This window comes from Natator depressus, chromosome 1 (genome assembly GCF_965152275.1).
Source record: "Natator depressus isolate rNatDep1 chromosome 1, rNatDep2.hap1, whole genome shotgun sequence".
In the NCBI taxonomy this organism is placed as follows: domain Eukaryota; kingdom Metazoa; phylum Chordata; order Testudines; family Cheloniidae; genus Natator; species Natator depressus.
This window is the reverse complement of record NC_134234.1, coordinates 48,638,692-48,659,161: the sequence shown is the minus strand read 5'-3', so window position 1 is coordinate 48,659,161 and position 20,470 is coordinate 48,638,692. Positions and strand designations below refer to the sequence as shown.

Genomic DNA, 20,470 nt, shown 5'->3' with positions numbered 1-20,470 from the left:
AAGCTTATGGAGTCAGAAAGTAAATTAACCTTTAACAGCTAGAGAACAGTTACAGTCACTGCATGTATTTTACATGTAAAGTGAAGAGCTTGGAAAGTTTCCTGTTGGACTGCAGCAAGAATACGAAATGTAATGAAGATCAGCTTAATTTGCTGCAGGATACAAGATACTCACTGTAATTTTGTAAGAACTTCATACTGGACCTTGTTACAGTGAGTTCAATTTGATTTTTTAATGTAATACAGTACATTTTTATAAACTGAACATTATCATTGCAGAAGAACATGCTAACTGAATGTTAGCAATTTATATTTTTATACATAATTATTTACTCTACTGTAGCTACTGTATGCAGATCTCAATATTAGTACATAAAATATTCATTTTACTTATATGAGGAGATGAGGATGAACCTAGAAGAGGTTTGAATATCAGAATGTCATATCTGCTGCACCTGTTTTCCCAAGAAATAATGAATTACACACTATAACCCAAAAAATAAACATTTAAATTGCAAAACTATAGTTTAAATTTACATCAATCATATTTTATGATCAGTTGTTGTGCATCTATATTCAATGAAATTTGATCTAATCATGCTTATGGACATATAACCAACAGCCCGCAGCAGTTTCAACACCAGTTTTTCATATTTTGTATAAAATGGACTTAAAGACATATCTTCCATAAATGTTTTCAGTGCAATTCTGTCAATGAAGAAAATATAAAGTTAACTTTCAATTTTTATTTTATAGGATAAAAAACTTGCATTTGCCCTGCTGAAGTGTAAATAAGCTATTAGGTTTGTTGTGCTAATAAAAATTTCAAAGTTAGTCACTTAAACCAACTTTAACTGCCCTTATGGGCAGCAGTTCCCCTCTATTCATGGGTATAACTAGAATAGTTGAATACTGGGAAAAAACTTAAGTAGAGGCAGAATAATCTACTTTTTGAAAATGAAGTTTTCAATGAACAGAAATTTTAAATTGAAAAAGTCAAAAGAAAACAGTCAAAGTTCTTATGATGTAGTCTTGAAATCAGTAAAACCATGTTTCAACACTATCATCCTCTCTCACATCCCTATGCTCTATCTGCTATCTTGCAATTATAACTTAAGAACATATGCTTTGATGGGTTATATGAAAATGCTCCATTATTTAATGAGATAAAGATTTAATAAGTTAGAAACTAATCTTTTTCAGTCAACTGCAAGGAACCAGAGGGAGAAGTGCACCTGAAATTATAAAAACGTGCTTGGCTAAGCATAAAATAATAACCTATACATTTTGGTTCAAAGACAGTTTGTAAAACTGCACACAGGATACTGCCTTACATATTTCGTCTCTGTTCTTTGTAGATTACACCCAACAAACAAAAATTCAACAACTCTAAGGTAGCACTAAATAAAAGTGAGCTTCATTCAAATCTCGAATACCTGACTGCAAAGACCTACAGCTGGTCATTCAATGACAATTTAGCTCTTCATACCAAAAAAAATTTGGCTCACAAAAAATAAGTATAATAAACTCTTGGTAGAAGGTGCTCTCATGAGGCAACCTACCATATACTACTGCTAGGTAAGAGTTTCCAAAAAAAAATTACATCCTATTTTCAGCACATTTTTCATAAACATGCAACTCACTATAAAATACAAAACACTTGGCTCTCAAGAACAGCTTTATAAAGACACACTGCATCAATAAAATTTTTTTTCTTTGTGATTAACTTTACATTGTAATAAGAACTGTATTTTCACTAATGTTTATATATCAGATTTCATATTATAATGTAGTAATAATTTGCTCTGTGTGAACATAATGTTCAGGAGGAAATATCTATACACATTAACATACTAGACTATTAAAAACTCATTCAGTTACAGAATTTTATTGATACAGTAGATTAATAAAAACTGATAGGGGAAGATAAAATGGATAGGGTATTCAGTACATTATTTAACAACACATTTTTAAAATTAAAATATTTTAAATCCTTTCTGAATTTTCAATGCCACTAGAAGTCCAGAAAAGCCTGGCATGAATACTGAGGCGTAAAGTGAATCAGACAACTTATTTCACAATTTGAATCTGTTGTATTATTCTATCGGCCATCGTTCACTGGTAAAAGAAAGTAATTTAGCACTTTGACGACAGGTGGGTGCTTAAAAGTAAACTCTAGATTAGATACAAAAGAAACAAAGATCAATAGTTTTCTTTCCCCCCCTCAACAAATAGTGGCAAAAGAAAATGGCACTATTTATTCAACTGATTTTTTTTTCACAGTTAAATGCCAAGGAGAGTACAAATATGAACACTGACAGATATTGCTTGAGATCCATTCTAACAAAAACTTTTTTCTTTTTTTAAATCAACAGATCTAATAAACAGTTGGGCACTGTCAGTTTAAAGCCACTGATAAAAGCTATACAAGCACTTCAGAAGTCGGAAACATTAAAAAAGGGCTATTTACAAGTTTCTTCTTTAGTTCATGTCTACAAAGGCAGCACACATTACACTTCACAAAAATCCACAGTTAATGATATCAACATGTGTGTGGCTAAAGCTTGTGACCTAGGGACTGCAAACGTAGGGGTAGTAAATGTAAAGTAAGTTTTTGTCTTCAGCAACCCCATTTTGTGCACCAACAGCTTCATTCAGCCTCAAGCTTCAAATTATGAGCATTCTTCAAAGCTTTCACCTTGGAACACGGATAATTACATGCTTCTTCATCGCCTCTCTCTTTTGGAAGTTCTGCGACGTACCTGTTATTGAAGAGAGAGTCAAGAGATTAAAATAAATAAATAATTAAATTTAAAAATTGTATTTATAAAATGAAAAAAAAGCTGCACATACATTATTGTGAAAAAGTTCATGTGTAAATGTATTCCATTATGGGAAAAATGTTGAGACTGACAATTAATTTACACAGTTCTTTATAACCTAGGAAATGATAAATTTATAGGAGCTCCCTCGGTCTGTCTCCTTCTAGTATTACAAAAAACAAAACAAAACCCACCTTTCTGGGAGATACCAGTTACCAAAAACTGCAGATGAACAGTTCTTGGAATTGGCCCAAATAGTAAATTCAGTTACATAGTTTTGGGGGCAAGACTTTGCATTTTGGGTTTTGATTCTTATAAGTTGTGCTTTTCAGCAATTACATCTGTTCTATAGCATTGTGGCATTGTTTGCAGTTCTCCAGTTTACATTGAGATTTGCAATTACAGGAGGGATTAAATCCTGTGCTTAGATACAAAAATGTTAGTCTATCATTTCCAATTTTAAAACAAAAAACTAATTCTTAAGATAGGCAGGAAAGAGATAAAGACTGAATTTTCTGAAAATTACAAATAAATCTAAAGTTTGAAGGAACTAAAAATACCTATTTAAAATTTAAACTTGGTATCATGTATTCCTTGCATCTGCCAAGCCTAAAATTCATAGAAGTAACACGCCTTAAACTTGGCACAATTACAGATACTGGTAATATCTCAGAACTTAAATAAATTATTGGAATTATCTGTCATAGCAGTTTCAATGTATGCTGTAGAAGCAAACTGAGAAAAAACAGTACGAACCAGAAAGAAATACTATTTTCTACATCTACTTCTAAGGCCTGTAAGGACTCTTGCAGACTTTCTAAACTCAGCAGGCAGGTAGTCAGGGATTGCTTAGCAGCTCTTTGACAAATGGGAACTAGAGGGAAAAACGGTTACTCACATTTTCGTAACTGTTGTTCAAGATGTGTTGCTCATGTCCATTCCATTGTAGGTGCACATGTGCCCACGTGCACGGTCATCTGAGATTTTTGCCTTAATGGTATCCATATGGCCGGCTGTGTCACCCCCTTGAGTGCCACGCTCATGTGCTGGAACATCGGGCGCTGCTGGCCCTATGCCCTCTCAGTTCCTTCTTGCTGACAACTCCAACACAGAGGGGCCAGAGGGTGGCTAATGGAATGGACATGAACAACACATCTCAAAGAACAACAGTTGCGAAAAGGTGGGTAACCATTTTTTCTTCGAGTCCTTTCTCATGCTGATTCTACTGTAGGTGACTCACAAGCAGAATCTTTGGAGTGGGCTCAGAGTTCACAGCTTCGCAGATTGTAGTACACCTTTGCCAAAGCCAGTGTTGTCACAAGTTTGCTTGGTCAGTGCATAATGCAACACAAACATGTGAATGGAAGACCAGGTCGCGGCCTGACAGATTTCTTGCACCGGCACCTGTGCTGGGAACGCTGCCAATGATGCCCATGCCCTAGTCATGTTACAATTACCGGAGGGGGTATCTTAGCCAGCTCATAGCAGTAACGGATGCAGGCCGTGATCCAGGACGAGATCCTCTGTGCAGACACAGGGTGACCTTTCATCCTATCTGCCACTGTGACGAACAGCTGCATTGACTTACGGAATGGTTTTGTTCTATGTAGAAAGCCAGTGCTCACCTGCCGTCCAGGGTGTGAAGCCTTCATACCTCATATCCGATGCCTGGGGCTTCGGGCAGAGGACCAGTAAAAATATATCCTGGCCAGTATGAAACTGGGACACAACCTTGGGCAGGAACGCCAGGTGAGTACGCAGCTTAACCTTCTCCTTGAAAAAAAAACCGTACAGGGTGATTCCGAAGTGAGCACCCTGATCTCCAATACCCTATGGGCCGATGTTATAGTGACCAAAAAGGAGACCTTCCAGGACAGGAGGAGGAGGGAACAGGAAGCCAAGGGTTTGAAGGGAGGACCTGAGAGTCTGGAAAGCACAAGGTTCAAGTCCCAAGGGGGAACTAGCTCCTGGACATGTGGGTAGAGGCATTCCAGCCCTTTCAAGGAAGGCACCATCATAGGATGGGTGAAGAGGGACCCACCCTGGACCAGGGGGTGCTGAGATGGCCGCTGGGGGACCCTGATGGAGGAAAAGGACAACGCTTGACGTTTCAAATGCACAAGTAATCTGGGATGTCCTACAGCCAGGCTTGCTCAGCCCAAAGATGCCTCTCCAAGGCCTAGCACGCTAACCTTTTCTGTTTCGCCAGATAGGTTGCCCTGATCCAGGGTTTTCTGCTGCCGAGCAACACCCGCTGAACATGGGCCGAACACGCTCTTTCGTCCACATTCAGCCACTCCGTCAGGTGCAGCGCAGCCAGGTTCGGATGCAGCAGGTTGCTGTCGTTCTGTGACGGCAGATCCGGTCGAAGGGGCAGCAGGAGAAGGGCTGCTGTCGATAGGTCCAAACCAGTGCTGACAGGGCCACGAGGCTCACTCTCCCTCTATCCTGTTTGATCTTCACCAGAACACCTGTGGATCAATAGCACTGGTGGAAAGGCATACATGAGCACTCCCCATCCACGGAATGAGGAAGGCGTCTGAAGGAGCCCTTGTCCAGACCTTGGAGGAAGCAGAACTGGTGGCACTTTCTGTTCTGCCTGGACGTGAACAGGTCCACCTGGGGAGTTCCCCACTGTTGGAAAAAATCAACCTGACCACCTCTGGCAAGACGAGGGACCACTCATGGCAAGACGAGAAGGTCCTGCTGAGGCGATCTGCAATGACGTTCCTGGAGCCAAGCAGATGGGCGGCAATCAGATGAATGGCGTACCACACACAGAAGCCCATAGGCTTAGCGCCTCCTGACAAAGGACTGAGGATCTGACCCCTCCCCGCCTTTTGATGTAGTACATCACAGGGGTATTGTCAGCCAGGACCCTGTACCACCTTGCCTTTCAGGTGGGGCAGGAACGCCTGGCAGGCCAGGCGAACTGCTCTGAGTTCCCTGACATTGACATGGAGGGCCAGATCGTCCTGCAGCCAGCAGCCCTGGCTGAGTTCGCCCAGGTGGGCTCCCCAGCCCAGATTTGAAAGGTCTGAGACCAGGATCAGTGACTGGAAAGGGGCCGCAAAGGGAACCCTCTGCAACACCGACTTGGGGTCCAACCACCAACTCAGGGACGAAAGGATGTGGTTCGGTACTGTGACCACTCGGTCCAGGGAATATTTGTTGGGGATATAGACCGAGGCCAGTCACACCTGCAGCGGCCGCAGATGAAATCGAGCATTACTGACCACGTACGTGCTCATGCCCATGTGCCCCACCAGATGCAGACATGTGTGGGATGTGGTGAGTGGGTGCCTTCTTAACTGGCAAATCAAGTCTGCCATGGCCTGAAACCAAGCTTCTGCAATGAAACCAAGCTGAAACCAATCTTCTTGTCCGTGTGGAGTCGAAAACAGCCCCGATGAACTCTATGTGTTGGACTGGCGTGAACATGGACTTTTGCGTGTTTATTAACAGACCCAGGTTGCAGGAGGTAGAGCGCACCAAGCGAAGACTTCTCTGTATCTTATCTGGAGAGCCAGCCCTTCATGAGCCAGTCGTCGAGATACAGAAACAGGTGGACCCCCCGACATCTGAGGTAAGTGGCACCAGCACCATGCACTTTGTTAACACCCTCGGGGCTGAAGAGAGGCCAAAGGGTAGTGCCATGAACTGGAAATGGTGCCCTCCCACGACAAAATGGAAGCGCCTGTGGCCCGGGAATATAGAAATGTGGAAGTAAGTCTCCTTCAAGTCGAGAGCAGTGTGCCAGTCTCTCGGATCCAGGGAGGGGATGATGGAGGCCAGGGAGACCATGCGAAACTTCAACTTCTTGAAAGACATGTTGAGGCAGCACAGGTCCAGGATGGGTCTGAGGTCCCCTTTCAGGATTAGGAAGTACTGGGAGTAGAATTACTTTCCTTTCTTGTCCCAAGGAACCTCCTCCACAGCCCCCAGACGCAGAGGGTGGGAGGGAGCGGACAAAAATTGTGGGATATAGCCCTGCGATATTACGTCCAGGACCTAGAGGTCTGACGTAACCCACAACCAGGCCAAGTGGAGGGGAACAAGCGGTTGAGGAAAGGTAGCAGACCCAGGGAATTGGCTGGGGCATCACTCTCAATTGTGCCATCAAAACAAGCGTTTCTGCCCTTCAGAATGCTTGGTCTGTCTGACTTGCACAGGCGAGTGGGAGGTAGAAGGGGGGCAATGACCAAAAACAGTGCCCCTGTCCCTCCTTCTCATGGGTCCGGGCGAGACTGCCATGACCTCAACGGCGGGGGCAGCTGGAATGGCTTATGCGCTAGTTGCGGTGTGTGGCTACCCAATGAATGGAGATGGCCTTGGTGTCCTTCACCTCGTGCAGCCTTGCATCAGTCTGCTTGGAAAACAGATCGTTCCCATCAATGGGAAGGTCTTGGATAGAGGTCTGCATCTCTTGGGAGAGACCAGTGACTTGAAGCCAGGAGCTGTACCTCATAACCATCATGGATGCCACCACCCTAGCTGCTGAGTCCGCCGAGTCCCACGCCATCTGAAGAGCAGAGCAGGCCGCCGAGGTGCACTCCTGAACCAGAGTAACAAACTCCTGGGCTCAGTCCTGTGAGAGGGACTCCTTCAGTTTATGGGACTCTCTCCATAAATTCAAGATGTAGCAGCCCAGGAGGGCCTGGTGGTTCACCACCCGAAGTTGTAGACTTGCAGTGGAATAAATGTTTCTTCCGAACAAGTCAAGTCTTTTGGCCTCCTTATTTTGTGGGGTGGAGTTGGTGTGCCCCTGCTTCTCTTTTTCATTGGCCGCAGAGACCACCAGCGAGCCAGGAGGAGAGTGGGTATAGAGATATTCAAAGCTTTTGGCCAGCATGAAGTACTTCTTCTCGGCCTGCTTTGAGGTGGAAGGGCATCTGCCTGCTGCCTCTGGCAATTTTCAAGACGCCTGTGTGCACGGGTAGTGCAATATGGATATGGGTGGAGGGTGACAGCACACTGAAAAGAGTGTCCTGTTCCTCAGCCATCTCGTCCACTTGCAGGCCCAGGTTGTCAGCCACCTGCCGGAACAAGGCCTAGTGATCCTTCAAGTTGTCGGACGGGCTGGCACTGAAGGGCCCAGTGACTGCCTTGTCAGGATGACCAGGAGTACTGAACCGGTGGCTGGGGGGCTTGTTCCTCCTCCGCTGGGGAGGATGGGTAAGGTGTAGGTGCAGCCTCCTGAACCTCGGACACTGGGTGTGCCTCCGGCATGGGGCCTGGTGTTGATGATCACTGCTCCGCAGCTGCGGCCGACAAGTGAGCCGAGGGGGGGCAACACCATGACTGGACCCCCCCAGGTGTTCCAACATGACCACTGAGCAGCCACTGTCCTGGTTGTCACTGTCCCGATGCCGCCACTAGCTCGAATGCCCAGTATCACCGCTCAGGTCAGGGCGATGGGCTGAAACGCCATTCATTTGCTGATGAGCCACCCTCTGGAGACCATGGAAAGGCTGTCAAGGCCTGAGTTTGCCTCAAGACCACCAACACTGGAGACAGGTGCCCCGGGGACTGGTACCAATGGCACGGTGAATGGGTGCAGTGTCGGGGAGATTAGAAGCAGGAGGGAGATCATTCCCACAGCGTTGGTGACTGGGAACAGCGTCTGGGACTATGACCGACTTTGATAATAGGGGGACTAGCGGCTTTCCCTTGGTGAATCACATCACAACAGCGGCGACTGCGACGCCAGAGACCGAAGATAATTTTGTGATGATCTAGATGATGGTACTGGCACCCGTTGGTCTGGAGGTGGAGAGCACGCCATTGTCTCGAGGGATCGGCAGTGCTCCACTGCTCCCTGGGAAACCTTATTGATTGGCTTGGGGAGCCTTACTCAAGGCGTGCAGCACTGGCTGTGCTGTAAGCACAGATGGAGGTTTGAGCTCCTTCGGTGCCTGAGTTCGAGAAGGTGTTGGTGCCAGCAGGACAGTCGGTCCTGTACCACTCGCTGGAGTCAGAAGAGGACCTTTCCACAGGCTAACGGCCTCAGCAGCAGATGGTCAACTGTGGGGCTCCAGCGTGGGTGGGTAATTCGGGGCAGGCTCCTTGCTCACTGCCACCTTCTTCGTCGGTGCCGGAGAGCTGTGGTTTTTCGCCCTCTTCTTAGGAACCAGTGACGAAGAACAGTGCCAGGTGGGCACCGTGGTGCACTTCGCGCTGATGTCGAGGTGCTGGGTGACTCATGCCGGGCCAGCTCTGATCCTGGGCAGATTTCATAAGGAGAGCCCTGAGTCTGATATCCCTCTCCTTCTGGGTGCGAGGCCGAAAGTTCTTACAAATCTGGCACCTCTCTTTAATGTGCGCTTCCCCCAGGCACTTGAGGCTGCTGCCATGGGGGTCGCTAACAGGCATAGGCCTGTTACAGGAATCGCAGGGCTTAAAGCCCAGAGATCGGGACATGCCCGGTGAAGTCCCCACTGGGACCCAACTCTAACTACAACACTTAACAAATACTTAACAGTAAAGATAAGTATGTACAAGCCTAAAGGCACAAAGTCCAAGATAAGGAAAACCGAAAGTCCTTGACAAGCAAGGAAAGGCACTCCAACTGACCACCACGGGGGGGTAAGAAGGAACTGACAGTGCGTAGGGCCAGCCGTGCCTGATATACCAGGACATGAGCGAGGCACACAAGGGGGTGACGCAGCCAGCCCTACAGATACCGCAAAGGCAAAAATCTCCGATGACCGCGCACGTGGGTGTGCCCACACCTACAATGAAATCAACATGAGCAAGCACTCAAAGAAGAACTTCTGTTCGATTTACTGAGCTCCATAAAGTAGCTAGATGGTTTATACCATATAAATATAGGTTTCAGAGTAGCAGCTGTGTTAGTCTGTATTCGCAAAAAGAAAAGGAGTACTAGTGGCTGTTAGGATATAGATATTCAGGCCTGTCTGTAAAGGCCTGTACTCTAAGAATTTAGGTGTATTCTTATCACTTGGCTAGTTCTAGAAGTATAAAAGAAAGAATCAAAATCACTGTCTGCTGGTGTAAGGGCCCTCTCTTACTGTGACAGTCTGAGGCCCTGTGCTTAGGCTAAGGCCTTTGGCTAAGCAGCAGAGGCAGCCATAAGCTAGGAAGCAACAGGTCACATCCTCACATTCCAAACTAGTCACATTGAAAGAAGGTGCTATTGGGCTGTTAGGAATACAATCCTGTCCTGATAATGCCTATCACCTCCAGAGAAAGGGAAGTGCCTAGAAAATGTAAAAGGAAACAGCATCCTGTCTGGCAAGAACTCACTTATCAATACTGGGATGTGAAATCCTCACTTCTGTATTGTTTTGTCATTATAGTTCCCACTTTGCTATTGTTTGTCTGTATAATCTCTGTCTGGTTCTGTGATTGTTCCTGTCTGCTGTATAATTAATTTTGCTGGGTGTAAACTAATTAAGGTGGTGGGATATAATTGGTTACATAATCATGTTACAATATGTTAGGATTGGTTAGTTAAATTTCAGGAAAATGATTGGTTAAGGTATAGCTAAGCAGAACTGAAGTTTTACTATATAATCTGTAGTCAATGAGGAAGTGGGGGCCTTGGTGGGAGGGGGTGGGTGTGTGTAAAGGGGGAAATGGGAACAGGGAATGAGGGTAAGGAAATTGGAACCATGTTTTGCTAAAGGGGGAAATGGGAACAGGGAATGGGAGTAAGGAAACTGGAATCCTGTTTGGTTAAAGGGAGAAATGGGAACAGGGACACAGGTGTAAGGCTCTGTGGTGTCAGAGCTGGGAAGGAGGATACTAAGGAAGGAAACTGGAATCATGCTTGCTGGAAGTTCACCCCAATAAACATCGAATTGTTTGCACCTTTGGACTTCGGGTATTGTTGCTCTCTGTTCATGCGAGAAGAACCAGGGAAGTAAGTGGGTGAAGGAATAAGCCCCCTAACAGTGGCACCTTAGAGACTAACCAATTTATTTGAGCATAAGCTTTCGTGAGCTACAACTCACTTCATCGGATGCATTCAGTGGAAAATACAGTGAGGAGATTTATATACACACAGAACATGAAAAAATGGGTGTTGTTATACACATTGTAAGGAGAGTGATCACTCAAGATGAGCTATTACCAGCAGGGGGGGGGGGACCTTTTGTAGTGATAATCAAGGTGGGGCATTTCCAGCAGTTAACAGGAACGTCTGAGGAAGGGGGGTGGGGGTGGGGGAATAAACATGGGGAAATAGATTTAGATTTACTTTGTGTAATGACACATCCACTCCCAGTCTCTATTCAAGCCTAAGTTAATCGTATCCAGTTTCCACATTAATTCCAATTCAGCAGTCTATTGTTGGAGTCTGTTTTTGAAGTCTTTTTGTTGTAATATTGCGACCTTTAGGTCTGTAATCGAGTGTCCAGAGAGATTGAAGTGTTCTCCGACTGGTTTATGAATGTTATAATTCTTGACATCTGATCTGTGTCCATTTATTCTTTTACGTAGAGACTGTCCAGTCTGACCAATGTACATGGCAGAGGGGCATTGCTGGCACATGATGGCATATATCACATTGGTAGATGTGCAGGTGAACGAGCCTCTGATAGTGTGGCTGATGTTATTAGGCCCTATGATGATGTCCCCTGAATAGATATGTGGACAAAGTTGGCAACAGGCTTTGTTGCAAGGATAGGTTCCTGGGTTAGTGGTTCTGTTGTGTGGTTGCTGGTGAGTATTTGCTTCAGGTTGGGGGGGCTGTCTGTAGGCAAGGACTGGCCTGTCTCCCAAGATTTGTGAGAGTGATCGGTCGTCCTTCAGGATAGGTTGTAGATCCTTGATGATACGTGGGAGAGGTTTTAGTTGGGGGCTGAAGGTGATGGCTAGTGGCGTTCTGTTATTTTCTTTGTTGGGCCTGTCCTGTAGTAGGTGACTTCTGGGTACTCTTCTGGCTCTGTCAATTTGTTTCTTCACTTCAGCAGGTGGGTACTGTAGTTGTAAGAAAGCTTGATAGAGATCTTGTAGGTGTTTGTCTCTGTCTGAGGGGTTGGAGCAAATGCGGTTGTATCGCAGAGCTTGGCTTGGATGGATTGTGTGGTGTGGTCTGGGTGAAAGCTGGAGGCATGTAGGTAGGAATAGCGGTCAGTAGGTTTCCGGTATAGGGTGGTGTTTATGTGACCATCGCTTATTAGCACCGCAGTGTCCAGGAAGTGGATCTCTTGTGTGGACTGGTCCAGGCTGAGGTTTATGGTGGGATGGAAATTGTTGAAATCACGGTCACCTACTAAAGGACAGGCCCAACAAAGATAATAACAGAACGCCACTAGCCATCACCTTCAGCCCCCAACAATTTCCCCCCTGCTCTCCTGCTGGTAATAACTCATCTTAAGCGATCACTCTCCTTACAGTGTGTATGATAACACCCATTTTTTCATGTTGTGTGTATATAAATCTCCTCACTGTATTTTCCACTGAATGCATCCGATGAAGTGAGCGGTAGCTCACGAAAGCTTATGCTCAAATAAATTGGTTAGTCTCTAAGGTGCCACAAGTACTCCTTTTCTTTATATAAATATAGTTATATTTTACCTACAAAGAACCTTACAATGGCTAGGCAGTTGATGTTTAGAAAAGCTAGACGAGCACAAGTCCACGGGGCCGGATGCACTGCATCTGAGAGTGCTAAAGGAGCTGGCGGATGTGATTGCAGAGCCATTCACCATTATCTTTGAAAACTCATGGCGATCGGGGGAAGTCCCGGACGACTGGAAAAAGGCTAATGTAGTGCCCATCTTTAAAAAAAGGGAAGGAGGAGGATCCGGGGAATTACAGGCCAGTCAGCCTCACCTCAGTCCCTGGAAAAATCATGGAACAGATCCTCAAGGAATCAATTCTGAAGCACTTAGAGAAGAGGAAAGTGATCAGGAACAGTCAGCATGGATTCACCAAGGGCAAGTCATGCCTGACTAATCTAATTGCCTTCTATGACGAGATAACTGGCTCTGTTGATGAGGGGAAAGCGGTGGACGTGTTGTTCCTTGACTTTAGCAAAGCTTTGGATATGGTCTCCCACAGTATTCTTGCCAGTAAGTTAAAGAAGTATGGGCTGGATGAATGGTCTATAAGGTGGATAGAAAACTGGCTAGATTGTTGGGCTCAACGGGTAGTGATCAATGGCTCCATGTCTAGTTGGCAGCCGGTATCAAGTGGAGTGCCCCAAGGGTTGGTCCTGGGGCCGGTTTTGTTCAACATCTTCATAAATGATCTGGAGGATGGTGTGGATTGCACCCTCAGCAAGTCTGCAGATGACACTCAACTGGGAGGAGAGGGAGGGTAGGGATAGGATACAGAGGACCCTAGACAAATTAGAGGATTGGGCCAAAAGAAATCTGATGAGGTTCAACAAGGACGAGTGCAGAGTCCTGCACTGCTACAGACTATGGACCGAATGGCTCGGCAGCAGTTCTGCAGAAAAGGACCTAGGGGTTACAGTGGACGAGAAGCTGGATATGAGTCAACAGTGTGCCCTTGTTGCCAAGAAGGCCAACGGCATTTTGGGCTGTATATGTAGGGGCATTGACAGCAGATCGAGGGACGTGATCGTTCCCCTCTATTCGACATTGGTGAGGCCTCATCTGGAGTACTGTGTCCAGTTCTGGGCCCCACACTACAAGTAGGATGTGGAAAAATTGGAAAGCGTCCAGCGGAGGGCAACAAAAATGATTAGGAGACTGGAACACATGACTTACGAGAAGAGGCTGAGGGAACTGGGATTGCTTAGTCTGCGGAAGAGAAGAATGAGGGGGGATTTGATAGCTGCTTTCAACTACCTGAAAGGGGGTTCCAAAGAGGATGGATCTAGACTGTTCTCAGTGGTAGCTGATGACAGAAGGAGGAGTAATGGTCTCAAGTTGGAGTGGGGGAGGTTTAGGTTGGATATTACGAAAAACTTTTTCACTAGGAGGGTGGTGCAACACTGGAATGCGTTACCTAGGGAGGTGGTGGAATCTCCTTCCTTAGAAGTCTTTAAGGTCAGGCTTGACAAAGCCCTGGCTGGGATGATTTAGTTGGGGATTGCCCCTGTTTTAAGCAGGGGGTTGGACTAGATGACCTCCTGAGGTCCATTCCAACCCTGATATTCTATGATTCTATGATGTGTTGAGACCACTGCCTATCATGTTGACCAGTATCATCTTGAGCTGTAGCTCACGAAAGCTTATGCTCAAATAAATTTGTTAGTCTCTAAGGTGCCACAAGTACTCCTTTTCTTTTCGCGAATACGGACTAACACGGCTGCAACTGTGAAAAAAGTATCATCTTTGTTTCCTTATCCTCCTGCTGTCTGTACCCACCTGATTCCTCTTGTCTTACATTTAGTTTGTAAGCTCTCTGGAACAGGGAGAATCTTTTTATGAGTTTTTACAGTGCCTAGCACAATGGGGCCATGCTCCATAACTGGGGCTTCTATGTGCTACTGCAATACAGATACTAAATTATACTTTGAGTTCAATGGGCTAAGTAGTTCCCCAGAAGCCAAATCTCTAAAGACCCAATAAACTCCTCAGGATCCAGGGGCTGTTGGCTGCATCTCTCTTCCAATCACCTCTTCTGACCTATGAGGTTTCCAATTCTGGAGATGAATGCAGTCAACCACATACTCAAGGACGTTCAGTAGCTCCCTAATACCCTGTAATTTAGGGTCATTCTGGGACTTCACTGAGCTTCTTAATATTTTCCAACACCAGCATACTTCATTCTTACTGAGCTGGTTAAGTACTTGAGCATTTTTTGCTTAAAAGCTTTAGCATTTAAAATGGTAAGTATATAAAACTAAGCCATAAGTGTTAAATTATCTTAGTTTGAAGTCTGTTTGCTTGGCACATCATAGTAGTTGAAACTTTCTTAACGTGCAGAGTTCCTCAGCTTCAGAGGACAAAGCAAATGAAAGTTTTTCAGATGTAGTGGGGAAAGAGCTGCCAAATTCCTTTCAAGTTTAAAGGACAATATGGAATGTAGGTGAGGAAGGAATGGGGCTTAAAAAAATAAAAAGGAAATACACTGATCCAGGGAGTGCCTCCAATCTTAATTTTTATTCTGGCCACTCATTGTCCATCTTCCATAATAAATTATACAGTCCTGAAAGACCTTTATTCCAGCTCAAAAACTACAGACTCCTCTCTTTCTATAACTCAGGAATTTAACTTGCAAACCTTCCCATCTCTTACTGAATTTAGGAGCCAGGCACCACACAAAAGTTGATGTCCCCAGTATATCTAATCTTAACTATTAAAGATCATTTTTCTTCCTGGAAGAAAACTAGGAAATACGTATTTAAAAATTGTTAATTTAGAGAGAAGGTTGCTTAAATAATAAAATCCTTATGCAAATATACATGTTTTAGCATTGCCATTAAAAAAATCAAAGTTAAAATGACTATAGCTAAATTCCACAAATATTTTATTACTCTTATATTTCAGACATTCAGCTAGTGACATTGATCATGAAAAGACCACCTTAAAACATCCTCTTACACACAAGGGAAACAAGCACACCCACTTTAAAAATATACATCACCAATATAGGTATATATTTGAATATTTATGATGTACAGGTTTTTATTGAAGGAGTTCATACGTACGGCTAATCGAAAACCAAAATTTCTATCGTGTGGGAAATTCTGAATTTCAACATTTGTCTTCATCCCAAATCTAGATGGAAAGTCAAAACGTTGAAATTTATCATGGAACAAAAACATTCTGAAAATTTTTTATTCAGAAATGTCAAAATGTTTCATTTCAGGGCATTAATCTACATATACCTGAGCCACTGCAATACTTCATGGGAGTTATTGGTCAGGTTGTGTCCCCAATTTTCCAAGGGCTAGGTTCCCCAACTGAACCATATTTTCCACAATCACAGGACTCCCAGAATGTCTGACAATCTCTCCTTTCCTCTGGCCCAGGTGCATCATAGGAATCCCATGACTGTGATGTATCACAGGAGATGCCGTTTGGCTGGGGTGTTCTGCCCATGGAGAAGAATGGAGGTAAGAAGCACATGAATTACAACTCCCGTGAGGCATCACAGCAGCTCAGGCACATGCTGAGATTAATACTGTCTTGAAACAAAATTTTGTTTAAATTTTCCCTACAGAAAATTGAAAGTGTCTGACAAAAATCGACAATTTCCCATACAAAATTTCAATTTTGCAGAACTCCTATTTTTCACCAAAAAAACACTCATGGATATTCTCACCAGCTCTACTTGTAAGTATATCTTGAGAGCTAAAATATACACTATCAGAATGTGAAAAGTGAGTTTTTGCTCATCAACATTAGGCATACGGAAAGGTACCACATAGATCTACAGAACACATTTCAAACATGTATCTTACACTGATCGTGGAAACTTCCTCTTCCTCCATTACTTCTTCTTGGGGAATGTCATCACTGATAGGAGAACTACCCTGAAATATATCCATCTCTTCACTAGATTCATTTTCTTTACTTGCTGCTTGTTTGGTGCGTCCAGCACGGCTAAAATTAAAAAATCACAGATTAATGTTACAGCACATGAGTCTTTAAGCACATAAATAAACTCTGCAATGGAAAAACACTTCCAGCTAGCCTTTTAAACAGTTGTTCTTAATATGCTTCCTGTAAAACTTCTACTCTAAGTGCCCACCTACTTTTATCTGTAACCAGAGGGTAGAAATTCTATTAGGCTGAGTGATTTTGCAACCAAAATTACCCCAGGATAATATATCAGGAGTAAAAAACATTTATGAGGCCAGACCATTAATATGTTTGGGACTATTTATGTTGCGCTTAAATTGGATATATTTTTCTTTCTAACACCTTAAGTCAAATTGCAGGCCTAGGGGTGGGGGTTTTTTTTCGTATCAATAACCCTTATGAAAAGATAGATGTATCTCAGGTATATTGTTGGTTTCATGGTTCTCGGGTACAGCACTGGTTTTGTGGTAAAATGAAAGACAAAAACACCATATCTCTCATGGGAAAACACTTTTCACAAAGCAATCACTCCATATCTGATCTTTCAGTACTTATCCTCAAGGGAAACCTGCACAACACCTTCAAAAGGCGAGCTTAGGAACTTTGCTAGACACCAAAAAACATGGACTTAACAGTCACTGGTTTTATGGCTGATTACAACAATTTGTAATATACCACATGGCCTGCTATCCTTAATTGCCCACTTCAAACCCTTTACGCATAACACTAATCCCCAATTGCCCACATCATTTTGAGTGGCCACCTCCAAAATGCATGAACCCTTCTGCTTAGCAATCTGATTTTTTCCTTCCTAAGTGAAGTACTTTGCACTTCTCTTTATTGAATTTCATATTAATTCTCCAATTTGTCAAGGTCCCTTGGAATGCTACTCCTGTCCTCCAAAGTGCTTGCAACCCATCCCAGTTTGGGGTCATCCACACATGCATGCTCGCCACTCCATTATCCAAGTCATTTTTGAAAATACTGAATAGTATCAGACCCAGGACTCACCCCTGCAAGTCCTCACTAGATACATCCTCCCAGTTTGACAGTGAACCATTAATAACTACTCTTTCAGTATGATCATTCAACCAGTTGCTCACCCACCTCTAGTAATTTCATTTAAACTACATTTCCCTAATTTGCTTATGAGACTGTCACGTGGGACTGTGTCAAAAGCTTTACTAAAAATCAAGATATACCATGTTTACTGTTTCTCTCCTATCCAACAGGCCAGTAAGGTTGGCTTGGCATAATTTGTTCCTTACAAATCCATACTGGCTATTCCTTATAACACTATTATTCCCTAGGTGCTTATAAACTGATTGTTTAATCATTTATTCCAGTATCTTCCCAGGTATTGAAGTCAGGCTCACTGGTCTATAATTCCATGTACCCTTTCTTCCCGTTTTTAAAGAAAGGTATTATGCTCACCCTTTTCCAGTCCTCTGGGATCTCACCCATCCTCCATCAGTTCTCAAAGATAATTATTAGAGGTTCTGAGATTGCTTCAGCTAGTTCCTTAAATACCCTAGGATGAATTTCATCAAGCCCTGCCAACTTGAATACATCTCACTTATCTAAATATTCTTTAATCTGTTATTTTCCTATTTTGGCTTGCCCCCGTTTCCCCTTTTTGTTAATATTAATTGTGTTGAACTTCTGGTCACCATTAACCGTTTTAGTGAAGACTGAAGCAAAACAGCCCTTCTTGATGTCATCAGTTATTAACTCTCCTTCCCTGGAAAGTAGAGGACCTACACTTTCCTTAGTTTCTCTTGCTCCCAATGTATTTAAAGAACTTGTTCTTACTTCCTTTTATGTCCCATGCTCATTTTGTGCTCTAGCCTTTCTGATTTTGTCTCTACAATCTTGTGCTATTCTTTTGTACTCCTCTTTGGCAATTCATCTATGTTTCCACTTTGTGTAGGATTCCTTTTTTATTTTCAGGTAATTATAGAGCTCCTTATGCAGCCATATTGGCCTCTTACTATTCTTCCTATCTTTCCTTTGCACTGGGATAGTTTGCAGTTATGCCTTTAACACTTAAACTTTAATCTGAGGAACTGCCAAGTCTCGTGAACTCCTTCATCCCCTAGATTTTCTTCCTATGGGACTTTACCTTCCAGTTCCACCCCCTCCTTTTTTTTTTTTTTTTTTTAAAAGCCATTGTTTTTATTCTGCAGCTCTTCTTTCTTTCTTTCCTTAGACTCACGAAATCTATCATTTCATGACCACTTTCACCCAAATTTCCTTCCTTCTTCAGATTCACTGCCAATTCCTTCCGGTTAGTCAGAATCAAGTCTAAAATGGCCGTCCTCTGGGTTATTTCCTCCATTTTCTGGAACAAAAAGTTGTCCCCAATACATCCCAAGAACTTACTAGAAATTTTGCGTTTTGCCATATAACTTTTCCAACAAATGTCTGTGTAGTTAAAGTCCCACATTACTAAAAGGTCTTCTGTTTTGGCTATTTCTGTAATTTGTTCTAGCAATGCCTTCTCCACCTCCTCGTACTGATTTGGTGGTCTACAGTAGACTCAACCATGATTTCACACCAATTTTTGATCCCTTTTAATTTTACCAATGTCACCTTCTTTTGGACCTCAGACAAGCATATACATTCTTGTTGTATGATGCAACACGCCCTCCCTGTCCTTCCTGAACAAACTATATCCCTCTATACCAGGAGTGGCCAAACTTGCTGATCCTCTGAGCCACATATGATAATCTTCATAACTTCAAGAGCTGGGCACACCTGCCAGTGCTTAGGGCGTCAGCACTGCAGGGCTGCCAGCTGGGGCTTGGGGCTACACCGCTGGACTGAAGTCCCAAGCCCCACCACCCTGCTGCAGGGTAGAAGCCCTGCCCGTCTGGTAGGTGGAGAATGGAGTGGGGGGGCATGGTGGGCTCCACGAGCCTCACTTTAACTGTAAAAGAGCCACATGTGGATCGTAAGCCAGGTTTTTGGTCATCCCTGCTCTATGCCAATATTCCAGTCATGAAACTTATCCCACCTAGTCTCTGTGATGCCAATTAAATAATAATTTAGCTTATGTACTAATATTTCCAGTTCTTCCTCTTTATTCACCATACTCCTGTCATATGTAGTGACAGAGCTTCAGATACCTACAGTTCTACAGGTAACTACGGAGAAGTGAGGCAAACCATGTGCCCCAAGACCTTCAAGAACAGTAACTCTCTGTAGACTGTAGCACATCTTGTATAGAAAATATTAACCACTGAGATGGTCTCCAAGTGAATAAAGCCTGACCTTTCAATAGGAAGGCTAGATGAAAATTCAGAAGGTTACATTCAGAACTTACACTTTTTTTTGCTGTGATGGTGGTGTTTTTGGTGGCCTTCCTCGTCTTTTCTGTGGTGTAGACTGTGTTGATTCAACTGCACTAGTTTCAGATGGTTCTACTCTGTTTTGAGGGAGACCCAAATTGCAAAATATCAAATTATAATTAATATCTAAGGGGTTTTTTTTGTTTTTTTTTTTAAAGAATGCACTTTATAAGAAAAGAGACACACCTTTGTTGCGCTCTTCTTGGTGTCCTGTATTGCCTGCCTTTTGGCTTCTGTTCCATGTTTTCACTTTGCCCTTCTTCCTCCTCCTCTTCCTCTTCCTCCACTGATGCTACAGGCACTGCTTTTTTTCTGCCCCTTTTAGATGTCTTTGCTGCTGGTTCTTCCTTTGGTGTACCCCCACTAGCTACTTTAGGAGGTCGTCCTCTTCTTCCCTTCTTTGGTGGACTGTTTTGTTCATCCTCACTTTCTAATACATCTTCCTTTAGTCTCTTTTCCTCTGGCCACTGTGGTTCATCAGATTCTGAAACAACTGCAGATCTCTTCCTCCCCCGCTGACTCCCTCTAAGTTTCTGTTCTTGCCCCAATTTATTCAGGTCATCTATACCCAACTTCTCTTCTGAATCTGTAATGGTTGCTTTCTTTCTACCTCTGGGCTTCTCCATCTCTGACTGAAAAGATAGATTAGGTTACTTTTTTTAATGAAACATTTCAATGATCTTATTTGACTAAAGTGACTTTCAATCCATGAAGAAAAGTAAATTATGGCAATTTTTCACCTTCAACAAATAAAGCCCTAAAGTTAAGGTATTAGAGTAAGATCTTGCACCAACTTCAAATACCTTTGCAAGGGTATATAAATATATATA

General features: G+C 43.5%; 1 protein-coding gene across 3 annotated transcripts in view; it reads right to left on the bottom strand.

Moving 5' to 3' along the window:
- Positions 1–314: 314 nt before the first annotated feature.
- PDS5B (PDS5 cohesin associated factor B) overlaps positions 315–20,470 on the bottom strand; it is a 265,363-nt gene continuing 245,207 nt past the window's right edge. Inside the window, exons 32-35 of one of the 3 annotated variants that reach the window (XM_074959431.1) lie at positions 19,827–20,272; positions 19,616–19,717; positions 16,170–16,311; positions 318–2,761 (exon numbers count right to left, since the gene is read on the bottom strand). In XM_074959431.1, the coding sequence (XP_074815532.1) occupies positions 2,726–2,761; positions 16,170–16,311; positions 19,616–19,717; positions 19,827–20,272 (726 nt within the window). In that variant the 3' untranslated portion in view covers positions 318–2,725. Of the gene's footprint in view, positions 2,762–16,169; positions 16,312–19,615; positions 19,718–19,826; positions 20,273–20,470 lie in introns of all 3 variants that reach the window. The other 2 variants (XM_074959440.1, XM_074959450.1) reach the window with 2 other exon arrangements.